Here is a 13,427-nt window from a genome sequence, read left to right as displayed (position 1 = left end):
GGACCTCTGGAAGGGGGGTAGGAGTGGGGAATTATTTTAGAAATCCAATTATTCAGTTCTTTAAATTCCTTTTTGCTCTTAAATAAATACCCTCTGCCTTCTAGATAAAAATTATGCAATTTCACTAAATTTTCCTTTATATTTCAAATCCTATTTACGGGCAATATTAGGCTGTTGAAGTCCTATCCTTTTTCCCAGAACAACCAAATCTTAGCAATGTGAGTTATGATTTTGCCCAGAATTTCAAGGTAACAAATGCTTTTTAGAAGTTAATTAATAATTTATTAAGAACCGAAAGTCATTTGCAACCTTTTTTACTTTATGGCCTTCACCACCCAAAGTTGGGATGGCCAACCATGACTAAATGGAGTCCTCAACTGGAACGTTCCAGATTGGCAATAGATCTTAATATCCTTTCACAACTGGGAAAACTGGCTTGCCCGTGGTCAGGGGAATCAGTAGCAGAATCAAGAATAAACTCTATTGCAAACTGGTCAATTATTTAATTTGGGAACAAATTATATTCTTTTAATATAAAAATTTTCCTGCCTTTCTGACAAATTAATAGATAATTTAAACTTCAGTGACTAAAATGTACTTTTATACACACATCTGTACTTTTTTTCACTGCTTAGATAGAGGAAAAGTTTTTATTTCTCCTTGTGAATGGGTCTTCACTTCCTCCCCATTCCCCCCAAATATCTAGACATACATCAAGTACTAATTTTAAATGATGAACTAATATATTATATAAACATTTGAGGGACATACCTAATAACTGTAAGATACAATATAACGTATCAGGCTACTTAGATAAAAGTATAACACAATCTCTGCCCTTAACTGATTCACTTTGTTATAAAGCAGAAACTAACACACCATTGTAAAACAATTATACTCCAATAAAGATGTAAAAAAAAAAAAATTAGAACTTCCCAACTATAAATGCTTGCAATTTGGGGAGGCAATTCAAAATTTTAATTAATTCATTAATTAATTCTATTTACTGTTTTCCTCCTGAAAGATCAGAGGAAATTCTGTGGCCCGGAGTTATAATCTTGAGTGTGTTCCCTCTGAGGAGTTCACTCCTCTCCTCTGTGAGGCTGGAGGAAGGTTTTAGGAGGCAGATTAGGAGCTCCTCAGAGCATGACAGTGATGAATGGTACACAGAGCGTGTGTAAGGAACTCCAGATGCAGTTGGTGGCTCCTCTGTCAGGTATACAACCTCCAAAATGATCTTTATATTAAATTTCTACCTTTTGAACAAATTTACCTTTTGGTATTAATGTTTCTGTACTAGGTTTGAATCCTGATTGAAAGTAAAATGCTATGCCTCTGATGGAAAAAAAAAAAAAAAAGCTAAGATGTTGTACCCCAATGTTCACTGCAGCACTATTTACAATAGCCAGGACATGGAAGCGACCTAAATGTCCATCAACAGAGGAATGGATAAAGAAGATGGGGTACATAGATACAATGGAATATTACTCAGCCATGAAAAAGAACAAATGCCATTTGCAGCAGCATGGATGGACCTAGAGACTGTCATACTGAATGAAATAAGTCAGACGCAGAAAGACAAATATCATATGATATCACTTATATGTGGAATTAAAAAAAAAGGTACACATGAACTTATTTACAAAACAGAAGTAGAGTCACAGATGTAGAAAACAAACTTGTGGTTACCAGGGGAGTAGGGGGGAGGGATAAATTGGGAGATTAGGACTGACATATACACACTACTATATATAAAATAGATAACTGCTGTATAGCACAGGGAACTCTACTCAATTCTCTGTAATGGCCTATATGGGGAAAGAATCTTAAAAAAAAAAAGAGCAGATGTATATTTAACTGATTCACTTGCTGTACACCTGAAACTAACACATTATAAATCAACTATACTCCAATAAAAATTTTTTTTAAAAAAGCTAAGATGGTACAATCTCCTATCTATTGTAATAGCAACGTAACAGCGAGTAGTCATTCATTTCTTTCTAATAAAATATTATATGCAAAGAATTGAATGCATCAAGCTCATTTAAGAATAATTCCAAAACATATTAGTATAAAAACTAAAAGAGAAACAGTATACCTACCTTCATCATAAGGCAGTGGTAAATGTTTTATTACCTCTGGTGTCCACCAGTAAGTATAACTATTAAAAAAAAAAAAAAAAAGAGATAAGATGGCCCAAATGTAAATGTAGATTTTCTACAATTCACTGGATAAAAGGGTGTATGGTCTAGAGTAAGATGCTTTTAAAAACACGGCTGTGAAGCTTTTGGCACAGTAGGTCTTCAACATGTTCTTTCCTTTCCCAACCGCTTCTTGTTTCAACTACATCATAGATCTACAAAAATGCCATGTACACGTCTGAGAGTCAAGGTGCTGTGATGTTACCTACTTTTAGCTAAAAATGATTCGGGTACACTAAGCCAGACTCTATGAGCTGCTGTTTACTGTGCCTACTTTATTACCCCGCCCCCCGGTGAGCAGCGGGACTGTGACCCAAGTCCTACAAGTAGGATTCTCCTGCGCGTAGTTATCTCAGAGTTAGGTTACTTTTTCTACTCTGCTCTATGTGTCTGGGTCTGTGTATATGGTTAAACAGTTCAGCAAAATCATTAAGTAAATGGATAAGCCTAAAGAACAAATTTCCTTAAAAAATAGTATAGCCCCTGTTAATCTTTAACTGTAAACATTCACTACTTGATTATAGAGGCCAGTCAGAGTAAGGCTGGGAATTTCAATCATCTGGAGGTCTGCTAGAAAACTCAGAGAATCTGAAAGGATCCTGAACTGCCTTTTCTCTGAACACTGAATTTAATTCTAAATCAAATTCTGATGAAATGGATATTTATGAGGAAAATGCTATATCAAAGCTAATGAGAGCTAGGAAGGGGAATGATGTAAAATGGGATATCAAATTAAAAAAAAACATTTTCAAAAGGTTCAGAGAAAAGAGCCTACAGCCAAAAATGCTAAAAGATCATTTAAAATAAATGAAAGGCTTTCTAAAAATAAAATGTTGACATTACGACCTTGAATAACCCCAATTATGATGAATGGGGAGTATTTAAAGGAAATAGGCAACGTAGAGAACTCTCCTAGAGATGGCAAGCAGATACATGACCAAGGATGATCAACAAAAGAGCCGGGGAGCCTAGTGACCTGTGGGGGTAAGGTGGGTAGTACTATGATAACAGCAAAGACTCCTAAAGTTTTGCCTTGAGACTGAAGTTATGCTTTAGAGCAGTGCTTCTCAAAATCAGTGTACACACAAAAATCACTTGGAGATCCTGTGAAAAGGCAGATTCTGATTCAGTAGGTGGGGCCTGAGAATCTGCATTTATGACAAGCTCCCAGTGATGCCAAAGGGGCTGGTCCTTAGACTACTTTTTGAATAGCAAGGCTTTAAAAGCATGAAAAGAACAGAAAAGGGATAAGTCTGCTGCTTACAGAGAATTCATTCAGTCTTTCAACATTTATTAAGCACCTACTGTGTATCAAGTACTGCTCTATATGTTAGAAATGCCATGTTGAAAATAATGACAGAGAGTATAGAGCTACTTAATTCCAGTATTGTTTCCATCTTCACCAGGCATAGTAAGTTTCATGCTGGAAAGAGAAATACACAAGATAAGAGGGAACTGTGCACAGCCTAAGAGGTGGAAGGAAGCAGTAGAACCTCTCTAAGAGCACTCAAGTGTCCTGGTACAGTTGAGATCAATAATCTTTTAAGAAACAGTGAAGAACAGAACTGACAATGGGAATGGGCAAATGCAGTCTTGATGTTCAAAAGTGAGAGGGTGAAAGATTCCAAAAACTGTACAGCGATAAGTGTGATGTCAGTGCAGGCGAGATAATGAAACAAATATTTACTAGAGACATACTGTGAGTAACCTAAAAAGATGACCAGTGGCTTCTATGAATCCACATATATTCACAAAAACAAGCCACACCAGGCTATTCAGACTATCAGATCAGGGGAATGAAAAAGACGTGTGTGTGTGTGTGTGTGTGTGTGTGTGTGTGTGTGTGTGTGTGTGTGTGTGTGTGTGTGTCAGAGAGAGAGAGAGAGAATTCGCACGTGAGCAAGAGAATGTATCTGCTTGCGTTAAGTAATTTCCTAAAAAATGGTGCACACGATGAGCTTACTTAGGAAAAAGAAGTAAACATTATAAAGAACGTGTTTTAACTCAGAATGTACCATGTGGAGAAAAAGAATTAAGAGGATCATCTTAATTAGTGCTTTTTTTTTAGTATTAGTGCTTTGAGACCAGGCCATAATTTTTTTTTTAATATTACTAAACTGTATCTCCCTAAGCAAGATAAAGCAACTTAACAATACTTTTTTAAAAGTCCAACTCTGGGACTTCCCTGGTGGCCCAGTGGTTAAGCCTCCACGCTTCCAGTGCAGGGGGCACAGGTTCAATCCCTGGTCAGGGAACTAAGATCTTACATACTGCACGGTGAGGCATAAACAAACAAACAAATAAATAATAAAGGTCCAACTCTTCTGAGTGGGTCTCAAGCAAAGAAGCCCAAAGAAATACCTGCCCTGGGGAAGCTGGGCTGAGATGGATGGACGAGGAGGGCATCTAAGAGGACTGAAACCAGGACTGGGGGACCTTCATCAACCGACCCACCAGGCACTTTCACCCAGAGGAAGAGCACCTGCACTGGGACAGAAATCTGCTTTGGGACCAGGTATCAGAGGACAGGAGAGTGCAGGTTGGTGCCACTTCCTCCTTTGCATAAATACCTAGTAAGTCAGCTTCTTTTCTCTTTTTTAGTCCTCAGTATTAAGAGTGTTCAATTCCACTGGCTCACACAGAAAGGTTAGGAAGATCTTAAAAGACTCTTTAATTCCCCTAGTAAACTTGGGAGCCCTCTGAAATAATATATATGGACTTGAGCAAAGCCAAGTTGATATTGATACATGTGAACAATACAGAGAAATGTGAGCAGGATGACAGGATAGTCAAGCGTTGACAGCATAGTAAGTTACAGCTGTCTAAATGATTCCAACCAAACATCACAAAACAATGTTAAGGTGGAAGGAGTTGTGCGATGGTATCCCACAGGGCTCTGCCATCTACCCTACTCTATTCAAGGACTTACCCTATGTCATCAAGGACTTGTAGGATCAAGATGGCCAGCTGATTAATTTTGAGGAAGCTACAAAACTCGAGGAAAGAGCTAATAAAAAGGATATATATTTACATACTTTTTTTGGAAGCAGGCAAAGCATATACAAGCATGACAAGATGGCACAGATAAGGCGTGGCAGCAGGACATGTTAAAAAGACTTGGGAGTCCCAATGGATAGGAAGCCCAAGGAATTAACATTACAATGGCATTACTGAAAATAGTTAATGTAATCTTACACTTAATGATTAAAAAATAGATTATCCAGGACAAGGGGAATAATGGTACCAATGGTCCCATAACAGTTGGCACAAATCGGACCAAACTCTGACTACTATTGGACCCAGGTCTGGATACCAGAGTTTAAAAAGAGCACTGACATAGGCTGGAATACAGAAGAGAGCCTTCCGAATGCTAAACAGACTTAGAACTACAGTATAGGAGAAACAGCTAAGAAAGTGGAGCCATTTTTAACCTGGAGAAGAAGAGATTTTGCGAACATGTGAACTTGTCTTCATCTATTTAAAAGACTATCAAGTGGATGAGGAAATTGTGTTCTCAAGGTCTCAGGGGTTGAACTAAGATTACTAGGTAAAGTTATAGAGAAGCAGATATCGGCATGATATGAGGAAGAATCATGTAAGTGAACTGTCCGAAAACAACTACCTCTCAACCAGACATGCCCCTGTTGACAAACCAGGGCCAGACAAGCATAGTCTGGGAATACACAGAGGGAACTCACATATCAGACAGAGAATAGAGCCAGGAAACCTCCCAACTCTGAGTCAATGAGATAATTAATGCTTAAAGTCTAAAAATATCTTGGTGACATTATCAACACTCATTCAATAAATGGCATCTGAGATGATATATGACATATTAACCTATTTCAGAACAAAGCTTCAATCAGTGGTTTTGAACAGATCAATAAACATGGGGTTTTGAGTCACAAAAGTAGTTACCTCAAGAGGATTGGTTTGGACAAACTTTAGGCAGAGCTAGGTTTATTCCCCCCCTTCCCTTATCATTCAATAAAAATGTTGTTTCAGAATAAATCATTGATAAACACAGTATAAAATACATGATGGTCACCAAGTTTGGAAACACAAGCGAATACATAATAAAGTGTTCATTGATATTATGTTATAATAAGTGATAAAATATTATCTAAGTTTCTAGATTTTATGGCCATCCTATATGATTTTTAATAAATGTTACAACTAGGGAATGTAATCCCTTAAAAAAATAATAACAATACCAACACCTGTTGGACTTACTATGTGCTAAGGATTTATATGATCTCATCTGATTCTCAGAAAAACCTACACATCAGACACTACCATTATCTCTATTTTACTGATGTGGAAACTGAGAACTGGACCTTGCCTCTGGTCACACAGGTATTAAACGCAGGCAGTCTCTCCAGAGCCTGGCTGCTTCAGGACTGTGTTGATTGTGTGTCAGACCCAGTACTACGTACTTCCCGCCCATTTTCTCATTTAATCCTCAAAATGACCTGTGAGGTGTGTATGGTCGTCTCCATTTTACAGTTGGGAAAACAAGTTTTCCAGATGTTTAGAAAACAAGTTTTCCAGATGTAACACACTTGCAGAAATTCCAACTCAGCTCTACCCTGACGTCCATGCTCCTGTCTGGTTACTGCCTCTGGCTAAACTGTTCATTCCTTCTGAGAATTATAATACTGATTTAACTGTCATCAAAATAACTGGAAAGTCCAAAATAAAGCACTGACATTTATCTGGCAGTCTTTATAAGTACTGTGGATGAGGAGTATCAATTGTTGATGCCAAAAACCAATTTTTGGAATTTTGACATTCTAGAGAAAAAAACCCAAACAAACCAGGAGACCAAGTCAACTGTGAGAGACATAGTATCTACTTTGATAAAAGTTTATTTTCAGTGGGAGACTTCTAGCTGATCCTTGCTGTACCATCTAACCAGCTGAATAATCTCAGTCAAGACACATCCTCTCTGCACTTCAGTTTCCTTTTTTTTTTTAAAATGGGAATGTAACATCAGCTTCCTTTTATTCCCACAAATAAGCGCCAACACTGCAAGTGGTTACTCAAGGTAAGCAAGTGGTTTTAACTTACGCTTGTAATTTACCAGCTAATTTCAGCAACAGAAAATCGAGTTTTGTTTGTTCCCAAGTTGTATCTTAAGACCTTCAATACTTTAAGTTAATATAAAGTTTTAGAAAGTCAGCCACATTTACCCATAGTCAGCTGCATCAACAAAGCTAAATATAGGTATTTACACTTATCTCTCATCAAATAAACGTAATTAGCTCCAGATTTTTTGTCAGCAGAAATTCAAAGCAATCATTTATTAATCTTAAATGTAGTGGAAAAACCAGAACTGCTTCATTTATAGGGAAAGTAAGCTCAAGTATTAAGCTGGCTATTCCAATAATATATGTACTTAAAAGTACAAAGCTGAGAAACATATAAACTCTGACGTTTCCTTAATATTTTAAATATTCCTGAAGTATCACAGAATTTGGTAACAGCTGTAACATCAGCACTTGCTAATTCACCAGTTGTTTGTGGTCTGTCCACACAATTAGCCCAGACTGGCAATGACCCCTGTAGTGCTCGAGAGGCATCTCTGCACAAAATAAGGACTACATCACACCGATCTTGTGAGAGGAAAGCGTTAGGAGCAAACCTGACATCACAGGCCTTTGAGCAGAAGGCACCAGGCTCCAACCTCGTATGTGAAAAATGCTGCCCATTATTAGTACATGACTCTTCAATTAAAAATGTTAGAGTCCTCTATTAAATCCTCACAATGACTTTGTGATGTGTGTCCTGTCATTTACTTTTTGTACATGAGGAAAATGAGGCTTAGAGAGATGAAATAACTAGTTCAAGGTCACACCACTGCAGAGACTCCAATTCTACCTGACCCTGAGGCCTGGGCTACAGGGCGTCCTGTCAAAACACCTCAGGGAAACAGTTCATTTCTTTGGGGATTATTACTACCAATTTAACTGTCATCAAAATAACTGATACTGGTGAATGACTCTAGAAAGCTCAGAGTGAGCAGTAGGGGTGGTGGGAGTGGTATCTGCCCTTAACGCCACCGCTCTAGTTTCCTGTCCTCCCTAGTGTCACCAAGAGTTCCTTGTGCTTCTTGGAGGAAAGAGAGTTGGAATTCCAAAGTGAGGATGTCTAAGATTGACTCCTGAAATGTTGAGTTCTTTATCATTCCACATTTGTGGGAACCAGTCAAAAATGATGTTAACGGTTTGCTCGAGTGTAGCTTCAAATTACATTCAATGGTTAAGTTCTGAAACTTTATATCTTCTGGAAAATGCCAAACAACTGCATTTGTTAATGATGATTTCCCAAACCTACTATCAGGACATCAACAATACTAAATTCCTCATGGCAAACATGTAGCAAGACTGACTACTTTAGCCTATATGACCATTTCTCAAAAAGAAAACTATCTCACATTCATAATAACATCAAATCTGAGTTTACATAGTAGACTAGGAAAAAAAAAATACCTTCTTCTTGTTGGTAAAAGTCTCATGGTATTTTTATGATGCAAATAAAAATCTGTCGGGAGTTCCCAGAGATGAGGTTTCCCTTCAGTGGGATGGAAAACTCCCAGGAAGAGATTAATGGAATCTTGTCTATCGGCATCTAAAAAGCAAAAATATGTATTTCAGGAAATCCATTACTGACATAAACAACTCAGGGGAATGTTCTCTTAGGAGGATAATGGTACAACTGTGATTTCATAGAACATACCTCTGAAAATAATAGCATTTATACTTCAAAAGTCACACACATACACAAAATCTAAAACAGCCAAGATTTTGAGAATTAAAATCTTGCTTCAAAATGTTTCCTTTTTACTCTGTACCTCTCATAACACAGAGGATAGTGAACATAAACTGCTTCTTGAATTTTGAGAGACTCTTAAAAATCCTCAAGAACTGCCAAGTACCTTAGTGATTGTATTTTTAGAAAACATTCTCACTGTGTGTTAGTTTACCTAAAACAAAGGGCATCTTCACTTTATTGCAAAGACAAGTAGAGATGTCAGAGACAAATAAAGTGACCCAATTTCTACCCATATTCTGTTGCACAACCTTGAACAAGTCAGCTTCCAAGTTTCTGCTTTTAATCCATGAAAAGACATTCTCCATTTCTTTAGCAGAGACAATGTTTACATTTTCTGTCTCCTACAGCTGTGTTTGATAATGAAGGCAGATTGAGCACATGGAAAACAGCCTCATTCTAACCATTCAACCACTCCAAAATTACCTTTTCAAAGGTAATATGAACTAATAAAATTGACTACATATATATATGCTGTATCTCTTCTTTTTCCCAATTATATTTGGGTAAAAATGATGATAAGCACCGAAGCCGCCTCATGAGCCATCCTTCCCATTCTGCACTGTCCCCTCCCTAGCATCCTTCACTCCTTCCCCTCATTTCCTTCTTTCCATTCTCATCTCCGATCCCTTGTATATTCAAGTCTGGGGCAGGCTTCCACAATATAAATAATAACCTCTTTCTGAAAATGAGCACAGAACCAAAAAGACAGCACAATAGAAATGACTGCTTTTGAAACAGGATAGCATTATCATAAAATCAATTTCCTTCCAACAGCTATAGTGAAACACAGAAAAATCTGAAATTAGCAACATTGTTCTCATTGGGCTATTTGGTCATTTTGGCAGAAGCATAAATGAAATACGGTACATCAAACATGTATTCCAGTTATATATTCTGACAGGAAGCATTCCATTAAAACAGCACTTACCTTTTAGGCTAAAAGTAATATATAAAAGGGATGTGTTTATATGATCAATATATTTGGAGCTTTTTTCCATTTGTTGAGTGAAAACATCAAAGTACTAAATGACACAGGCATTACTGCCCCAATTTTCACCCTCTTAACACAATATGAAAGTAAACATACTGCTTTTATAGTAATTATATTCTTTATGCTTCTTGAATGGCCTTAATGGCACAATAATTCATCCTCTGCAGTACCCCAAAATATCTTAATACTATCTTAAGAAGCTTTCCATTTTTCAGCCATGTTTTCAAGGAGTTTCTTTTTTATTAAGCTTACTAATAGCTTCCTTTAATTTTTAGCAAGTATAATAAAATGTAAGATTGAAAAACATAACCAAATAAAGGATATTCCTTCCAAGGATCATAATGGAGACTTCTTGAATGTCCTGCTGTTTTTATAACTTAAAATATATCCATAGTATTTATGGTCACATACTAAGCTTGGAATCTAAGGCCAGCCCTAATGAGCCGGAGAATCTTCCTGGCTACTTTTGACTGCAAATAAGGCTATCACCTTCTGGAAGACAGCAGTACTCTGGACACAGATAAAAGCTTAAAACAGGTAGGTTCTCTGCAGTTGCAGATAACAAGAGGGCAAAATGACTATCTACTTTTGTAATCAATCATGCTCTAAAGGGAAAAAGAATATGCACCTTTCAAACTCCATCCAAACAGGTTAAACACTAACCAGTTTTATTATGCACTGTATTTAAATAGGTCAGGCTTGAATATAACAATTCTTTTTAATTAGCCAAAAATTTTAACTTGGAAACTAGAATGTTTGTTGACCTAATATTAAATTAAGTTCGTGATAAAGTGGCCTCTGAAATCAGTAATGGAGAGGGACACTATTCAATAAACAGTACTGTTTAACCATTGTGGGGGAGTGGACAGTGACGTTAGATCCCTACTCACACTGTACGTTGAAATAAATACCAATTAAATGTAAGAAGAACGAAGATCAACACCCTCACAGAAAAAGAAAAACATGCAATTTATAAAAGAAACAAGTAGACAATGAACATACATAAACTCAACTGTACTAGTTATTAAACAAATGCAAACTGAAAACAATATACCATCTTCTACCTTTTAAGTTGGCAAATACTTTTCAAAATGAGCTCTCCTATACTCTGCTGAGGGGGACTTGACTGCTATATCCTTTGGTAAGGCTATTTGGCAATATATATATTTTTAAAAGGTCCTGAAAATATCTATACTCTGAACTAATAAATATGCTTCTGAAATTTTCATAAGATAAAAAATATGCAAAAAAGGTATATGTTCAAAGATGTTTGTTTAAAAGGAACCTAAATGCACACTAAAAACAAATAACCTCCCTATGCTGCTTCTAAAGAACAGACTGCTACAAGCCTACCAAAGGCTACCAAAGATCATGCTGTAAAAGAATATTCAGGGTCATAAAGATTACTCACATTATCCAAAAGGGCAAAAACAGATACACAGTACCTGTATAGTAAAACTAGAAGGATCATGTTCTGCTAAATATGAACAAGTTGCTATCTCTGAAAGGTGAGGATTACATGATTTGTGAGTTATTCTATAATTATAATTAACATATATTACTTTCATAATTAAAAAAATACACCATTCATTCATTTATCCAACAGCCTACTATGTCCCACACTAGGGATACAGTCTATACAAGGCTGATTTCTGGCTCTCGTAGGGCTTATGTTCCACAGTGGGAAACAAAAAGAATATACAAGTAAATAATGTACAAGGTACTTCCAGAGGATGTAAGTTCTATGAAAAAAATAAAAGAGTGACGAGAGAGTGATGAGAAAGGAGAGGGACACTCAGGTCGGGTGGTCAGGGAAGTGGGTAGAGGCTGGGCAGCTCCAGGAACAGCACGAAGGCCAGGGGGCTGGAGGGCAGGGAGCAAAGGAAAGAGCAGGACTAGGGACAGCTGAGGCAGAGCACACAAAGCCTAGTAGGTCACGGTGAAGAGCGTGACTTTTAAATGCAATCAGAAGCCCTGTAAGGGTTTTCTGAGAGGGGAGTGATAAGATCTAAGTCTTGAAAAGATCACTCTGGCTGCTGTGAAGGGCAAGAGGAGAAGAGGGAGGCAGAGGGAGGAATCAGGAGCCACTGCAGGTGTTCAGATGAGAGCCAACAGCTGTCCGCACCAGCCTGGCAGGAGTAAGGATGAAACAGAGCAGAAGGGTCTGGGATATATTTTGGAGCTAGAGCCAAAAAGATCTGCTGAGAGATGAGATGGGGGAGGATAAGGAGAATAAAGAACTCAAGGATGATTCCTAGGATTCTGAACTGAACAGCAGGAGCTGAGGTGGAAAATGAAACAAAAAACGAAACAAGTAGAGAAACAGGTCTGGGGCAGAGTCAAGAGCTCCTGTCTCAGAAATGATCAGTTTGAGATTCTTCTGAGATATCTGTGGTAGGAAGAAACTTGGCCCCATGACCTTTCCTCCCTAGTTTCCCATGAATATTTTACATTACATGGCAAAAGGGACTTTGCAGATGTAAGTGAAATTACTAATCACTGACTTCAAGATAGGGAAATTATCTTGTCTTATCCGGGTGGGCCCACTGTAATCACAGGAATCCTCTAAAAGCAGAGGAGGAAGGTAGAGAGATTCGAAGCACAAGGGTTTATGCACCGTTGCTGGCTTTGAAGATGGAGTGGGCCACAAGGCAAGGAGCCTTCCGAAACCAAGAATGAGCCCCAGCCACAGGGACATCTGCCCTAGAACTGCCTGGGATTCTGCCAACAACCTGAAGGAGCCTGGAGGCCTCCAGATCAGCATCCACATTCTGACTCGATTTTGATTTCATCTGACTTCACTGCTTTCATTTTGACTTCAGTCAGGTGAAACCCTAAGCAGAGAACACAGCTGAGTAATGCTGTGCCCAGACTTCTGACCCACAAGCACCGTGAGATAACAAACAGGTGTTGTTTTAAGCCACCAAGTCTGTGATAATTTGTTACGGCACCTATAGAAAACTGCCACAATATTCTGGAGGAAATGCCTGCTAGGTAGGCATGTAGATAAATAAGTCTGGAGTTCAGTGGAGGAGTCAAGGGAAGAGATATGAATTTGAATGTCAAATGCATGGTACTTAAAAGCTGGGTAAGATGAAAGGTGAAAGTATAGAAAGAGATGAGGAAGGTTTAGAAATAGGGCAGGAGAAGTCACCAGGGAGACTGAGTGAGACAGCACAGAGGTGAGTTTGAAGAAAGAGGGAGAGCTCAACTGTGATAGAAGCTGCTGAAAGCCCGAGTAAGATGAAGACAGGAAAGGAATCACTGGATCTGGCAATGGGGGATTGTTGGTGATTTTGACAAGCACTGGTTCGGTGGCATGACAGGGCAGAGGCCCAGTGAGGCAGGTGGAGAGAACAGGATATGCGAGAGGAAACAGGTGGGCACATAACTCTTTCAAG

The 13,427-nt window shown here is 38.1% G+C and overlaps 1 protein-coding gene across 3 annotated transcripts in view; it reads right to left on the bottom strand.

The window, feature by feature from the left end:
- FIG4 (FIG4 phosphoinositide 5-phosphatase) overlaps positions 1 to 13,427 on the bottom strand; it is a 132,277-nt gene that overhangs the window by 49,304 nt on the left and 69,546 nt on the right. For all 3 annotated transcript variants that reach the window (XM_079938629.1, XM_079938631.1, XM_079938630.1), the window contains exons 16-17: positions 8,693 to 8,831; positions 2,103 to 2,161 (exon numbers count right to left, since the gene is read on the bottom strand). In XM_079938629.1, the coding sequence (XP_079794755.1) occupies positions 2,103 to 2,161; positions 8,693 to 8,831 (198 nt within the window). The remainder of the gene's footprint in view (positions 1 to 2,102; positions 2,162 to 8,692; positions 8,832 to 13,427) is intronic.

Source organism: Stenella coeruleoalba (genome assembly GCF_951394435.1).
Source record: "Stenella coeruleoalba genome assembly, chromosome: 12".
Taxonomy (NCBI): domain Eukaryota; kingdom Metazoa; phylum Chordata; class Mammalia; order Artiodactyla; family Delphinidae; genus Stenella; species Stenella coeruleoalba.
Note: the sequence above shows the minus strand (reverse complement) of the source record. Positions and strands in the feature narration are given on the sequence as shown.